The following is a 16,796-nucleotide window of genomic DNA, read 5'->3' as shown; positions in this document are numbered from 1 at the left end:
ATGTATATATTTGAATGTTGTCAGTAATACTTGGCTGCCTTTATTTCAACCGTCTGAGCAGAGAAGTTATTCCAAAGTGGGAGGACTTCACTGAACATCTTCAGAGCTTTCAGTTTGTCAAACCAGCTATAAAAATCTGCCTCGCCCTACTTTTAAAAGCTGCCGACCCGCCTCCAAGAATTCCATCAGTCTGGCCCTCGATGACCTAGAAATGGTGCTCTGGAAAACATGGAAGATTTAACATTTGTTTGGAATTTATAGGTCAGTATGTAAGTACTTACCAGTCTGGACAGAAGGATCCTCGAGTAATGAAGATAAAATGTCTCGCACAAACGTAACAGGAAAAGAGACTCATATGTTGACATAAATGTGTTTATTTGACCATTTTTATAGGCAAAAATCACAAAGACAGCAGCATCTGCCATGTTAATTACAATATTACAAAAATAAATAGCTTAAAAAGGAAGCTGTAATAATAAAAATAGCATGGTCCTTCACTGAAGGGATATAGGCCTAATGCTCCATCTCGTTTGTTTTATGACATAATGTAAATTAACAACAGGAATGAAGAAATCAAATATACATACAAGAGTCTGAAAACAACTGTGAGCGTTCTGCATATGATGCATTAACAAATAAAAGTCTGTTATTTTTTATATATACACGATAGATAGTATGCTTATCACCTAGCTTACAAAAAACACCTCCAAAGAAACATTATAACCACATTATAACTGCATTATAATGCGCCTTAAAAGCTCTAAAATGAAACTGCAGGGCAGAGGGAAAGTCATTATCGAGCCTAATTTATTTTACACATTGTGTAAACTCAAATTATATCAATGTCTATAAATTATACACGTCTGGTTCGGCATTGAAACAATCTGTTATGACAGAAGCTTAAATATGGTCAGATTTACTTTCACTGAATGGTTTTCCTACAGTTCAAAAAATGCTCATTTTCAAGACAATCGTTTAAAGAAACGTTGGTACGTGTGTAGAAATGAGAAGCATCACACAGGAGCGCATTACCCAGAGGCTTAAAGTTCCAACGCATCAATCGTATGTTCTTACCTCAATAACGGGTAAATGGCTCGATCAAAGCTTTATCGGGGTTTGAGTTCGGTTGAGGACAGTTGGAGGTATATTTACACTGTGCTGGTGTTCATGCCATTAATCTAGCCCCACTTTAAATGATAGCTCACCCAGAAAGACGTACTGCAGATTATACCAGACTTCATCCAAAAAGATCAAGTTTCTGTTTAAAGTGGGACGATGAAAACTTCTCTTTCTGGAGAAAGCGCACACACAGCACCTTCATCTAGCATCTATACATAGCATCACATGTACATCCTGAGGTAGATTTCCATGGTTTCAGATCTCAATAGTGGTTGTCAAATGTCAATAAAAGATGACAAAAACAATATTCAGGCAAATGCCCCTGATGTGACTTGATGCAATCAGCTGGTAACTCGGACAGATTATGAGGCAATGGGCCCAAAGGCACAGGCATGTAAACCCCTGTTTGTAGTCATTCGTCTCTCTTTGTGTTCATTTATGGTCGTTTTTTGTGTCTTTGTGGTCGTTTTGTGTATATCTGTGGTTGTTTATTGTCTCTTTGCAGTTGTTATCTGTCTTTTTGTTGTTATGTGTCACTTTGTAGTCGTTCTTTGTCTAATTGTGGTTGTTGTGTCTCTTGGTGTTCACTTTATGTCTTTTTATGCTTGTTAACGTGTTTCCTGGTGTTCAGTTTATGTCTCTTTGTGGTTGTTTTGTGTATCTTTGTGGTTGTTTTGGGTCTCTGCCCCCCCGCCTGTGCCCAGTGTGCCCATTCAGTAATCCATCCATTGCTTGGTAAGTGCAGTCGGACCAAAAAAACGGAAAGCTCCCTATACTCATGTTCTTCATAAGCACTCTTGGTTGAGACATTCTCCGGAGACGGGCTCTGGGATTTTGTTTGCGTCGCACTTCTCTGGTTCAACAGTCTTCCCCGTGTAGTCTATGCAGAAGACGCTGCGGCGGCGCTCCCCCTGGCCACAAGTTCGCGAGCAGACGGACCAAGGTCCCATCTGCCACATGGGACACGGCAGATCCCCGCAGGGCCTGATGTCCACGGGCTTCAGGTCTTTGTCACACTGGCTGGACAGGAAGCCCGCGCTGTCTCGGCACTCAACGTTCCTCCTGGACCACCCGGAGCCACAGCTCTTGGAGCACTCCGACCACTCCCCCAGCAGCCAGTCGGGCACGCCGAACGGATGGATCATGTGCAAGGACAGCGACGAGCCCTTCCTCTCCTTGGATTTGTTGAAAGTCACATCTCTGGGGATGAAGAAAGTATATTTGACCTTGGGATGGTTGGCGTCCCCGGCGGTGGCGAGGAGCTGGATGGTGATGACCTCCCTCAGCTGCCTGAAGCTCTGGATCCTCTCCAGCGTGGTGGAGGATCCGCTGTACTTCAGCACGGCGCCCAGCACGGGAATGTCCTGCTCCACCGTGGACACGGAGAAGTTACCGTTGAGGATGTAACCGCCGCTCTCCCTCTTTATGGCCAGGTAGTTCCCGTCGTGTTTGATTCCCCTGTGGCTCCGCTGTTTGACGTCAATGTTAGTGGCGCCAACAGGGATTGTGACAATGTCGCTGTATCCATAGCTGGTAGAGAAAAGAAACAAAGAACTTGGATTTAAATAATGTTCACACTTTGTTTCCTTACTTTAAAGATACTGTTCAACAATACGGGTGATATTTGCTTTTTCTAGGGAGCGTAGCTTTCTCAAATGCTCAAAAACATGCCGAGTAATCCCCGTAAAGCTCACTACCTAATGTAAGAGTTTGAAATGTTGGATAAAAAACGCTAACAGACAGAGCCAGGCTAGCTAAGAAAGCTAACGGGCTGACTGTTGGCTTTCATTTAACGAGCACGACTCTGTTGAACCCCACAAGCTGAAACTCGTTGGTCTAACAATGAAGTCTTTCAGGAAACTACAAGTGTTGTTGGAGTTTTACCTCTTCTGACTTTTTTCTCTTCTCCATGCACTTAGGAACTAGATGTACTGGCTTACATTAAACACACAGCCATGAAGTGTTAGGAATCTTTGTCATCTGACTCAGGTCCATCCGATTTATTAATAAAACCGAGATGTTAAGTGGTAGGTAGTGTAACACAATATTGATATTATGTTTTTGTAAAACTGTATCGATTCTTAAAAAACACAGCATCAATTTTATATTAAAAGTTTACATGCAAAGATTGGTGGAACCTCTTTGGTCGTGGATAGAATCACAGTATTGTGTGGGATTTTCCAATGTTTTTTTTTGGTCGTTGAAAAGTAACTGCTCTCATTGCTGCAAAACCTTCCCATCAAGATAAGCGGGAGGGAAGCGAGGCTTTTCCACGCTGCAATCTCTCATCAGGTTAGAGAACGTTCAAATATGCATTTACAGCTGATTTAATTTGTGCTTTCAGATGGTGATGATAGCGAGCTGCTTGTGCAGCGCTCAGTACAATAGTGCTCAGTAGCAGCAAAACCAGCCTCTGTCGTCGTTTTTTTGACTCTGCAACTGCAGTGCAAGAAATGTTTTTTTTTTTAACTTACGTTGCTTTGTTGTACGAGCCTGTGATCTTTCTACAGGTGAGCCCGCTTCCTCCACACACTCCACACTTATCCACCCTCTTGTTGGATCCGATCACCTGGTCACAGCCGGCCTTCACACACTGGCCTTGGACGCACACTGACGTGGTGTCGGGGCCGCACGTCGTCCCGTCGATCACCTGCAGGGACACAACAAGCAGGTGATGTTGAGTCCTTTTAATCACAAGTGCTAAGCAACAGTCAGAGTCACCTGCATGTTGTAGATCTCTTCAATGGTGTTAAGATGCAGGTACAATGCCTTTTGACGAAGGAAAGAAAAAGCTTATTAGCTTTGAGAAGTCTGCAAAGACAAGTGGACCTTGAGTTAAGATTTATGTTCAAATGTTCATATTGAAGTGATAAAAGAGTAAAAAGTGTCTTTACACATACGTATTTGACTTTTACTCCAGTCATTCTCCGTGCTAACGTTAATTCTCCATGCGTCTAGTTAGATTACTTATTGCAGTACAGATAAACATTGATATTCAATGATTACGTGCTTTATTGTTCTGTGAATCGCGGAAGGATTAACCCGTTATTCCCCTTCTACTACTAGGTTATTATTCATTTCAGCTGTGTTATGAGCTGTGAGTGCTTCAATGATCTGTACCTTGGATTCAAACACCTTGAATTCACTGCTGCCTCTGGCCCTGCAGAACAGCTTACATCTGTCTCTGGGAGAAACACCGGCGTACTTTGGGATCCACTGTTTCATGTTCCCGTTGAAGTCCAGGTAGCTGGGGCTGTTGTACTTCTCACACTGCTCCTCTCTGAAACTCTTTCCTGAGGTCAAAGATGGAGGAAAGGTTAGTGTACAAAGGTCCACAATCACAAAATGAAGCCACACCGCCAAAATATAATTATTTTAAAATAGTCCTACAGTCAAATATAGTGAATATGTATATTTAAATAATAATATTCAAATTTATACATAGTAGTGATTTAGATTATACGGTTTGATGGATTACCTGCTGTGTCCTGCATCAATTTACTAATCAACAATTAGTGAATTAATTAATTTAAATTAATTGATTTGACAGATCATTTAGCACTACTTTGATAACCTCGTCTAAGTCATTTTCAAAGTAAAACCACCAAACATTACCTCAGTGTGGCGCTTAAACTTTTATTGATTCTGTTTGTCATAATAAAATTTGAGAACATTTTGATTGATGTTCATACAACATGTGCAGTAAAATGAAGGGTGGTAAGCTATGGAAGCCCAGTCCCGTCAAAATGACAAAAGATCCTGTAAATCTGATGAAAGTCAATGAGAAGCTTTCACAAATTCTCTTTAAAGTCTTTATTATTATATAAGTAAGTCATTATTCTGAGAAGGTTTCTCTGTATTTTGAGATATTAAGTCATTGTTTTGAAGCCTCGAGTTTGGCTTCGCTATCTGGGATTACAGTTGTTGCCATGTTGTTTTTTCGCAACCAATAAACAGAAGAAACCATATTTGGACTGTGGAGGAGTGACGTAGAGATACAGTTCTGGTAACGGCAGCGACCTGTCAATCACAGTAAGCCCCGCCCCTAAAGCATCCCCTGCTTTATGGTCTGTTTGACTCTAAATGGACCATCATTTACTAAATGAACATCATGCTGTATTGAAGAAGACTTGAAACTAGAGATTGAGACCATAAACTCATGTTTACAATGTTTACTGAGGTAATAAATCAAGAGAGAAGTAGAGTCATTTTCTCATAGACTTCTATACAACCAGAGGAGTCGCCCCCTGGTGGACACTAGAGAGAATGCAGCTTTAAGACATTTCCGTATCAGCTTCACTCGGCACACCCGGAGGTTGCCGCCTGGTGAATCCTCACCGTCGTTGTCGTCACAGGGCTGCGTGTTGCAGGACTGGTACTGGACCCTCTGTCCCTCGCAGTACCTCCCTCCGTTCAGAGGCACCGGGTCGGTGCACTCCCTGTAGGAGAACTCCACCCCGCCTCCACACGTTCTGGAGCACCGCTGCCACGGCCCCCACAAGCTCCAGCCGCCGTCCACAGCCACCTGCGGTACAAAAAAAACCCAGCGAGGGAAAAGAGGAGTAGTTGGTTAGCGCTCAGTGCCAAAGGCAATCTCAGCTGTGCAGCTTAAAACCACAGTCTGGGCTTCTGGGTTTGAGGCCGCACAGTGTGTTGGCGTGACGCGACTCCGGGGCTAAATCTGTGTTGAAGTTCGGCACGCGCCCGCTGTCTGCCTCTACCCGACATTCCTGCCACATGTGTCACTCACCACTACTGGAACCTGCCATGCTGCAGCTTTGTGAGGCACAATTCAACGTGTGTATGTGTATGTATGTGTGTGTGTGTATGTGTGTGTGTGTGTGTTTGCTGGCGTGAGCGTCCTTTCCAGAAGTTTTATGAGTTTGGACCAGCTAACATCCCAACTGCCAGCACGTCTGGGTTCATAAACAGATGTGTGATCATAACACGAGGGGAAGATATCAAGGCATGCAAGCTAAAATGAAACTCTAAATGTTCTTTAAGGAAATATAAACAGGCATCATGAAGCAACTGGGTTACAGTGCTGTAATCCATACTACTACTACTGCAGGAGCCCGAACCTCTCATTCATGTATTCCTACTTAAAACTGCTCACAGCTGCAAAAGCTGAAAAAACATCCGCTAACTGAGACGCTGTATTTACCCTCACACAGCAGATTCTCCATGGAATTTTTTTTGTCTTTTGTTTGTGGTTAGAACCGGATCAAACTGTTTCTGGAGCTTTAAATTGTATCACGCAATCTGTAACTGGGGTTTGCCCACAATTTTAAAAATTACATTTTTCAAAGGAAGTGACTCGTCGAAACCAGTTCTCAGCAGCCAGCGAGTGCAAGCAAATAACCACTGTCAGCAAAAAACATGCAACAGGAAGCAAATAAGAAAAAGTGAACTGACGTCATATTAAATGGTTGTTGAGGCCAATACTTGTGCAGCTTTAATCTTGTTTTGTGTTTTACTCTCTGGTCTTACGGCTGCATTCTTTAGAACTAAAACAAGTATAATACCACATTATGGCCTCATAAGCTTGGTATGGCTAATGCATAAGCAAAAGTCCAGCAGTTAAGGGTGCCGTGACATTTTTTCGGACAGCCCGTCATTTCAAAACCCCAAAAACAAAAGCCCATTTGTCCTATCAGATCTCCCCAAGTCATAATATATTATTTTCCCTACTATGGCTGAGGTATGACCTGCCATACTCTGCCTCTGATTGGCTTCACCTGATATTCTTACTCTGAACAATCTCACTTCTCGTGCCTAAACCTAACAAACCCAACCAAGGCAGTCAATGGTGCTAGCCAATCAGAGGCAGAGTAGGGCGGGTCAGGCCTTCGCCATCACAGGATGAAAAAATCTTCAGTTTGTTGCAAGGAGAGTGTGTATTAATGGGCCGTCCCAACAATCGGCCTATGTTTTTGAGGTAACGGTCAAATGTTTTTTTTTTGGACTATTGGGGTTTCTGAAGAATGGGCCATCCGAGCAATGGCCAGTCCCTCAGATGGAGAGCAACATGAGCCTTATTCTGGAGTCTTATTAATGGTCACCAGATGAACATAAGTCCAAAATGCCGCCTGGGTCGGACCTACTAAAGCTGTATAGCAGCAAAGAGTGTTTCATCGTCAACGAATTCAACTTTCCAGAATAAAGAAGCGTCCTCACCAGCGGCTGCATCACCTCCTGGGTCGACATGCACGCCCCGTGGAGGCAGGTCCTGTTGTGGCTGCAGGGGGTGCCGTCGGCCCAGGGCAAGCTGCCATTCTTGGTGGAGCACTGCAGCGTCCCGTCCTCCTGACACCACAGCTGGCTACAAACATCGCTGTCCGAGGAGTTGGGGCATTGGACGAACTCCTCTCCAAACATCTGCTGGCACTGCTGGTCCAGGCTGTACTTGGTGCCCGGCAGCTCTCTCGGTAACGGCATGGTGCTCTCCGGGACGTCCAGCAGGCAGTCCCCTGTGGTAACAATACGAAGCAAACCGCTGCATGAGACCGATTATACTGCGGTTTGTGCGGATCATGGACTTTTGCGGCGCTGTGACAGTTCATGTGACGTTCGTGTGAGGCAACAGAGGGAAATATTCAGGGCAAGTTGTGTCCTGACTATAAAAATGAAAAATGTAAATCTAACTAATGGAGTGCACTTTTATAGGCAATATAAAGTTCTGAATCTGGACCACTATTCCATGAGAATGATTTATTTTCCCCCGAATGATTCTTCATTACATTCAATATGCTTTTTTTTGGAGTCGCCAATGACGTCCGCGGTTCAGAATGCAACACCGTTTTTTTCAAAACTGATAAAGAACATATTTTGCTGACACCAGCTGTTGCTTTTGGCTGAGGAGGTGAAGAACAGGAAGAAGTCCGTTGCGTGACTCAGTGGAAAAGAAGGTTCACCGGTAGGTCTAGCAAGGATCCAAACAATGCACAACATGAGACGAGGGAGAGGGACAAAGAGGAAGGAAAAAAGAGAACATTTAGGGCAAGATAAACTATCTCTACAGCCCATAATTTGAGGGGATCGACATGTTTAAGCAGGAAAGCAGCGCGAGAGGAATGACAGTGTGTTCTATTCATCTCTGAATCAGCCGTAATGACAGAGCCACGGTGTCGTGGCAGACGTCCACGTTGGCAGAAAGTCTCTACGGAGCGCTGCTTACTTTCCCATTTACTTAAAGTATTTCCTACCGTGTCCATTGTCAAAGAACTCCGTGATGTACAGAGCGCTGCAGGGAGACCAAGGCGCCGTCTTGTTGAGGCTGACAAACAGAGGAGCCATCAGGTGATGTCCTCCCAGATCTCCAAACAGCCTCTCACAGGTCTTGGAGTCGTCATGAGGCATGCTCAACACGTGACCTGCAGTGGGAAAAAGGATGCAATGATGGTGAAACACATGCTCACAGATGCACAGATAAGTCACTACAGCCCACCCGTATGGCAAATAAAACGCAGGCTAACCGAGCTCGTGTGCAGCTGTGAAGGCGGCCTGCAGGCCGTTGTCCTCGATAACCGAGCAGCTTCTCTTGGGGTCGCACATCGTCCCGACATCGGCAACGCCCAACGTGTCGCAGCTCTTGTGTCCGCAGATGTCCTGCAAAACAAACAAACAAACTGAGACTGGAACACCGAGGTCAGGGCGACGATGTGGGATTTGAGACAGCTGATACAAACCAAAGTATACAAAGGCAGATGTTCAAAATCATAATTTTGACCGTTTTCATGCAACACATTTCTTAAAATTATGAGCATTTGTGTTTACCCAAACTGCACTATTTATTATATTTGATCAAGGTTAACAAGCATCTAATACAGAGTGACAAAATGTATAAAATGGGGTGGTTTGTATGCCACTCATTTTTACTGCCAATCTTTGTATATCACTACTGATTATCATATTCCACTTTCCACCTACATGTTCTATGTAACGCAACTTTTCTAGTAGCTAGGCCAACAGGACTCATTTATATTTTGTATCTATTTAAATGTGCTTTATTTGCTATTTAGAGCAAACATGTTGCCTCCACACGGCTCTCAACATGGCGATGGCTGAGCCGGCAGCTCGCAGCTAACAGTGCAAACAACGCTAACAGTGCTAAACCGAGCACTTTTAGACTGTTTAGTGGACATATAGTCACCTTTTGTTTCGTGGACGATGGTTTTGAAGCCTCTAGTTTGGCATGGTCACCTTCTTGTTTTTTAGGCAACCAAAATGTTACTAAATGAACATCATGCTGTATTGAAGAAGACTTGAAACTAGAGATTGAGACCATAAACTCATGTTTACAATGTTTACTGAGGTAATAAATCAAGAGAGAAGTAGAGTCATTTTCTCATAGACTTCTATACAACCAGAGGAGTCGCCATCAACATCAACTTACGACAACAAACTTGTTCTCTTATTACCTTAAAAAATGTTGTTTATTGGCATGTTTTCACTGCTCTTGTCTTCCTCCTGCTGTTCTGTATGTCTTTTGTCTTTTGTCGTGCAATAAAAAAGAAACTCCACTGAAACCGAGAAGCATACTTGAATCTATCCATCTTTCGCATTCGATTCCGTTCAGCTTCGGGTCCTGTCACGCTCAATCAGTGTAGTGTTGAGCAATATTGGCTCGATACCTTGTTCTAAACCTGGTTAAGGTCGTTTTCCCTCAAAAAGTCGTGACCGTGTGCTTAGAAACAGCTGGCAGAGTGGACTATGGCAAAAACATTACTCTGTCAAATGGTAAATAAATTAAGTGTATGGGCAGCACTGAGTGAATGTTTTATCAATCATGCACAGTGATCCTTCACTGTCTATTTGTGTCCGGCTGTTTTTCCGCCGCTTTTAAACGAAAGAAATCAAAAACATGTTGCTCAGTGTTTCCGTCATAAAACCAAACAAATAAATATCCTCAGCATGCAGCTGTCCAGAACTGTGACTTTGGAAAATGAACAGCGTTGTGTATCAGAACTCTTTCCCCTGATCGAGAAGACTGGCTGTGTAGGACGGAGACGGAACGGGTCCGTGGCCTCGCCTCAGAACCCCCTCCCAAAAAAAGAAACCGCTGGGCTGAACCCGCCGTGATTCAAAACACATCTGGACTTGGAGGCTGCCACTTGAACGCATCTCAGCGTGTTTGTACACCTTTTTCCACCGTTGCATCCATCACTCATGTGTGCAGACACAAAGTAAGACGGGTCAAAGCATTTTGCAGGTAGTGCGGACAGACGGACAAAGACACGCATACAGTATGAGACCACAGAAATGTTTCCACTACATGCTACAGAGTTTTCAGTTTCACAGCAGCCAGTAGTAGACTGTGGGAGACATAACACCCATTTTTAAACCCAGACTTCAAGCTGACCCTTTAAAGTGTCTCAATCATGTCCGGGTCTGATTTGTGGCGGCACTAAAGGTAGCTCATCCACGAGGAGCCTTCCGTCCTCCACACTTCAAAGCATATCTCCGCTGAAGTGGAAAAACAAACACAAACTGTTTTTTTTTTTGTGAATGATGGGTTCCACAACTGAACGACAAGACTGCAGAAGATCCATGTGTTCTATTCATCATCTCCCTGACCCAGGGTCAGATTTACATGCTAATGGAATTCAGTAGGCAGATGCCAAGCGTGTCATCGAATCAAGCTGTAACCGGGACACCTAGCTATAGAAATGTGACAATAGAGAAGTCTTATGCACTGTCTGCTCACGCCTCGTCAACACGCACATACCAGATGGAAGAAGGCAGCCGAGTACAGCAGAACAAGCCAATCACAACTCAAACCCTGAGGACTTGTGGACCTATTTCCTGTCGGAGGATCCATAAAGTACAGTTTGTTTGCTTTCTGTTGACATTCCCTCTGCATGGAAAAGATTACAAGTCTTCCATCTCGAACGTTCCCCTTTCAGCATCCTCACTTTACCCAAAGGGATAGAAAGGCTTTCCTTTACCTCTAATCCCACACATGTGTGTTTCTGGGTTGTAAAAACAGCAAGATGTGACAACAGTCCCAGAGGAAGGGGCTCTTTTTTCAGCTGGGAGCCCACAATGCACCTGTGTTACTGTAAGCCTCTACATGAGCCTGCTGCTCAGAAACCGCATTATGTACTGCAGCTGGCCTGGGACTGAATTCCTTCATGGGCTTAATTTGTGACTCATCCTTGCTGAGTTATTGCCTTCTGAATGGAGAAAATATTCCAGGCAATCATGAGTGGACTCTACATTTGAATAATACCAACACAGTGTCACCGCAGTTTGTGAAATAGTCACGAAATGCAATCTATTAGTTTCACGTACAGGGACATAAATTGTCCATTTTCTTTACATTACGTGAAAAAAAAAGTTAATTGACTTTAAATTGCCATTATTTTAGTCCTGAGTGACTGAAGAAGATTGTGAGTGGCAGAGGAAACCTCTGGAAAGCTGGTAAGTGGACCTTGAGTTAAGACGTTTCCGTTTTTTTGTTAAACTAAAGCCTCCAAGGTGAAGAATTAACTTTGCAAAAGTTCCGGAAAATATCTCTCGCTCATCAAATGTTTAACATTGTAGATGATGGTGTGTTGTCTTTGCCCTCACCTCTCTGGTGAAGAGCATGGCCGTGTCGTAGTGCTCTGGATTCCTCTGGCTTGGTGGGTTGAAGAACTGCTGCCAGGAGCAGAAGTTCCTCAGAGCGACACCCCCGTTGCTGGAGACCTGCGGGCCGACCTCCTCGTCCTCCACCACCAACATCTTCACCACCACCATGTTCACTGAGTTCTTTATGCTGGGGTGCTTGTAAAGCTGGGCAGCCATCGACATCAGGGTCAGAACGTATTGCTGTGGAGGGGGGGGGGGGGGGGGGGGGGGGGGGCGTGACATTTAAAAAGTTAAAACTTTCATGAACATGAACTTTTTTGCTCATGATACGGTTCAAACCAAAAGGGTGAAGGGTGACGCAGCGCAAGTACCAATTTTAACGTGAAAGTTGTTTCTGCCGGCATTGACTACAAAACCGATATTAGATTTTTGTAGCTGATCGTGTTATTTGACACAAAACCTGACTTATCGTACGATTCAGTGGTGGGCCGTCAGGGCCTGCAAAGCCTTCTCTGCTGGCCTAAACAGAATCACAAAGTTAGAGCTATTTTATAATTTAATAATTTTTCTTGTAGCATAATATCGAAAAATATGTTTCCCATTATCTTATTTTCTCATTGCACAGCTACTGTGTTCCTCAGCTGCTCTGCTTCCAGTGCAGCTTGTTTTAAGTAGAGCTTTTATCCAATCAGAGTTCACCTCTGTGTCTCTAGGTAGAAGAGAGGCCCCAGGCCTGCAGACTCACCAGTGAATCCATGTGCAGGTTAAGTGAATGGGGACGATATTGTTGATTGTCATAGTCTTCAACCAACCAGATCTTTAGTTTGACATTCTTACCAGAGCGGCCTGCAGGCCTACGGCTACGTCAGCATTAGCAGCAGCGCTGCAGTGAGATTCTGTGCTGTGATTGGTCAGTGGGCGAGCACGTGACTGTCGTGAAACGAAACTTAACTGCAGAGGCTTAGTCGAGTAGTAAGAGTTCATATTGGAAGATATGAATGAAATTATTATATTTTTTGCATTTTGCTTGGTGTAGATTTTTAATTTTTTTTGTGAGTTGAGATTTAACTGTGGGATTAATCTTTGTCAACAAAGAAAAGAGGATGTGATCAGCATTTGGTAAGTCAACTGGTTCGTTTTTTTACATCTAATATCTGAATGGCCCTTGAGTGTGTAGCAGAATGCGTGTTGCTGCTGTTGTTTTTCCGTTAAGCTAGTTAGCCTAGCCTCCCAGAACACTTGCAGAGCATCAGCTGTTTTTTGTTGTGGTTCTTTTTTTCTGGTTCAGAGGTCACACAGCGGTCACACAGACCGCTGTCTCCTAGTGAGCGCAGGAAACATTATATTTCCTACAATTTAAGCTTCTGTATTTTCCAAATGTAGTATTATTCAAACGTATTGTTCGGTTTGTAAGCCTCGTACCAAACGGTTTAATACAAATATGTAACGTTATATAGTTACAGCCCAAGAAACGAATAATAACCCTTGCTGTGGCGCCATCATGTGGTTATAAGGTGGTATTTCAGCAGTGAAGGCCCAGGTATAAAATGCACGGCCCGCCACTGGTACGATTTATGGACATGACCTCGATCACGTTTACGTTATCTAGTTATCGTACGATATATGGACATGACTTTGACCATTCTAAAGTTATCGACTTAATGAACAATATATTGACAGGACCAGTGATTATTAAGTTATTAACTAATCCTAATCTTATGATACATGGAAATGACCTCAATAATGTCTTCATCATTGAGTTATCGTACGATTAATGGACCTGACCTCGATCATTTTTATGTTATCGAGTTATCTTGTTCTTGATCATTTTTGCTGCCCCCTATTTTGCCTGTTGTGTACAAGTTGCACGTTTTTTTTTGTGTTTGTGCAGACATTGCACATTTTCATTAACAGAGCCTGACAGGTCTTAAAATTACAATATTATCATTTATGGCAATTATTTGTTGGACAATTTATCGTCCAACAAATGTAGTTATCGTGACAGGTTGTGACCAATACTATGATGGACACGGTATGTATCTATGCTATTGCAAACATATTTTGCTCTTTCAGTATTGCAATTTCTGTTACTTATGGGCAACACCAAATATCTGCTATAAGCCAAAATTTGCTGGGAGAGAGACCTCTTCAAAATCACTAAACACACAATCTTTATGAAATTTGTTTTCACATATATGACTGTCACTATATCTAAATTTATTTATATAACAAAAACAATGTCATAATAATTGTACTGTGCTACACCACCTGTATTTCTCCTGCATATAATATACAGTATTTCACTGTTTATGAACTTTAAACTGCAAAAATGTATTTCCATCTTAAGTTTGAAAGCACTTTATTTTACTCCATATTGTATTCTTCTTCTAATAGAAGAATTCAGTAAAAAGATTTCCATTTGGCCTTCATTAACTGTAAAGAGCTGCCTCCACATTCTGTTCACTGTGTGATTGTGTCATAAGAGGCGGGTTTTCCACAGCGCCGTCATGGTTGTGTGTGTTTCAGTGGAGAGTTGGTAAATCACAATGGATGTTGTTGGGGAAAGTGTCTTCCATCAGGCTTGCTGAACTCACTTTTTCTAGGGTGGGATGATTTTCCCACAAAAGTTTTCCACATGAGCCGCACATGTTTTTGTCTTATTTTCCTGCGACCTTTAAATCCCTGAAGCTGCCCCTGCTCATAGACACCCAAGGTGATGATATTTGAAATAAGTCTAATCTAATTAAATAAAAATGGGATGCAAACTCAACTCATCTCTCTAGCTTTTAGATACTCACTTTACTGTGTGAGGAGGCAGAGTGTCTGGCAGCGGAGGAGCTCATTAAGTACAAACAGACTAGAATCTGGCTGCTACTGCTGCATCATGGATCCAACTTTTGTTTAAAAGGCTGACTGATTTTAGGAATGGAGCATGATTTGTTCATAAAGTGTCACCATCCATCATATTTTGCTGAATTTAAGCCGTGGCTGTTATGATGAACAGCAGGAATTGGTCCATTAATTGAATCACAATGATGAGTAAATACAGAACAGAGCCGCTATTGAAAGCCTTGTGGGTCTTCTCTGCATGATGCTGTGACTCAGCTGCCAAATCGTGACCAAGTGCGAAGGAATGCGTTTCAGCATTGCTTGCATTTCTGTTGCCTGACTTCTTACTCAGCCTGTGAAAAACAGGGAGCCCACCGACTTCCTCCCGAAGCCCCCTCTCTGCCAAAGCGTGTTTTATGAAGCAGCACAGAGAAAACGAACCCGTGTCGCTATATGTGTGAAGGAGAAGAGAATCCTTCAAGCAGGATGGGAAATAAAGGGACAAAAGATGACGTCCTCGACGTTTGTTTATGGGCCAATCTACGGTCTGTTTAGGGTCCTATCAACAGTGTGTGCGGGAAAAAATGAGTTCATCGTGTCTGACCTTTATTTCATCTCCATAGAAGTGGGTCATGGTTGAGTCCGTCACCACCAGGGTCTCTATGAACCGAGGCGCGGAAACAAAGCGTCTCCGGCGAAGTTCCCTCCGTGCGTCACCGTCGCCGTGCGTAAAACGTTCCCCGTTTTGCTTCGCCTCCGCCGTCGCCGGGTGATCAAACCGGAGGGGAACACCGTGGCTTTTGGTGAATGTCCTCCTCTTGATGACATGCAGCTGCTCTGCAGAGTCTGGCCCCAGTCCGCCGCGAAGTTTGGGCTCAATGAAATACTCTTTCCCCTCCGTTATGAAGGAGCCGAAGATGCCGGAGCACAAACTGACAGCCACGACCGAGCTATGGTCGTGATCCACGATCCCCGAGTAGAAGCAACCCCTCAGCTGTCCTCCGCTCTCATCCGTCTGGAGATCCGCGACGGGCCGGGCACCTGAGGCGCTGCGTAAAGCACCAACGTCTCTGGCTCTGACGCGCTGTACGGTGAAGGACGGCGCGAGGAAGCCGGTGTCTGGGATAAGATTCAGGGTCAAGTCCTTGCCAAATGCGCTGAGGGTAAACCTCGGCTGTTCCTCGCTTCTTTTCCAAAAGCGGCCGCTGATTCTCGCGTTTATCCGAACAGGTACAACATCCTCAGACTCAAACGGGGTGGAAAGCGCCGCGCTCATTACGCACAGGAGTGAGAAGGTGAAACACACAGTGGAACGCATCTTCTGCAATGAACAGTTTTTTTTATTACAATGTATGTCCTTTATCTCTGGTATGTGGCGCGTCTCCTCCAACCGAATAAGAATCTCCTTAAACCAGAGATCTCTCCAAATTAAGAGTATTTCCCCCCCAGCCAGTCAAAGTGTGTCTGGTATTTAATTTCAGTCCGTCTGAGTTGTCGTTTCTAATTCCCTAACCAAGCTAAGCCCTTGTTGTACCTCTCACCAGCACCGCCGCGGTCTGGACACATCGGGGGTATTTATACTTGCTGCTCTTCTCTGGACATGAGGGGGTTTATTTTTGATATCCTCCGCTGCTGGAAATTCTCCTCCCACTCGCACTTCATGAGAACTCGCGGATAAAACGGATCCAATGAGAATGAGCCGACACTCCCCCCTTCTGAAATAGCTCGACAACCGCGCTCCTATTATTAACCCAGCGTGCTTTAAGGCGGCGTGCTGGACATCTACACTACGCATAGCTGGAAGTCCGCTCCTCGAGTTATTTCGGAGCCGTGTGTGAGTGAGTGGCAGGCCCCCACGGAGCCCCCCCCCCCCCCCGCTTTATCCCCACACAAGACCACCGCTGGACGGAAAAAGGCGCTGTGTGTGTGTGTGTGTGTGTGTGTGTGTGTGTGTGTGTGTGCCACATGGAACACTGAGACATGTTTAATCACATTAGTGAAGCTTCGAGAGGAATATTATCCTCTAATGATGTGTTCTTGTTGTTTTGCGCCACATTTTCTGCAGAGCAGCATTCTTTGAATATTATGAAAAAGAAAACATTTTTTTTTAATGAGGGAAAAAATCAGATTTAGCCAAAGAACAATTGAAATAATGTGAAGTATATTAAATGAAAAAGAAGCAATGGATCAAACAAACGTATGTTTTCTTTTATTAAACATGTTTAAAACAAACAACCCATTGTGTCCAAGTCTTTCATTTGCATTCACTGCTGCAG

At 43.9% G+C, this 16,796-nt stretch overlaps 1 protein-coding gene across 1 annotated transcript; it reads right to left on the bottom strand.

Annotated features, from left to right (window-relative positions):
* Positions 1 to 356: 356 nt before the first annotated feature.
* On the bottom strand, positions 357 to 16,045 carry LOC306701270 (A disintegrin and metalloproteinase with thrombospondin motifs 8-like). The gene is made up of 9 exons (XM_079166528.1): positions 15,125 to 16,045; positions 11,692 to 11,931; positions 8,595 to 8,727; positions 8,325 to 8,492; positions 7,297 to 7,589; positions 5,458 to 5,644; positions 4,240 to 4,412; positions 3,594 to 3,769; positions 357 to 2,649 (listed from the first exon to the last, which is right to left on the bottom strand). Exons 1-9 carry the CDS (start codon positions 15,836 to 15,838, stop codon positions 1,905 to 1,907), a joined length of 2,829 nt encoding a protein of 942 aa, XP_079022654.1. The 5' UTR covers positions 15,839 to 16,045; the 3' UTR covers positions 357 to 1,904.
* Positions 16,046 to 16,796: the final 751 nt, after the last annotated feature.

This window comes from Pholis gunnellus (genome assembly GCF_910591455.1).
Source record: "Pholis gunnellus genome assembly, chromosome: 9".
NCBI classification, from domain to species: domain Eukaryota; kingdom Metazoa; phylum Chordata; class Actinopteri; order Perciformes; family Pholidae; genus Pholis; species Pholis gunnellus.
The sequence above is the reverse complement of the archived record's forward strand: the minus strand, read 5'-3'. Positions and strand labels throughout refer to the sequence as shown.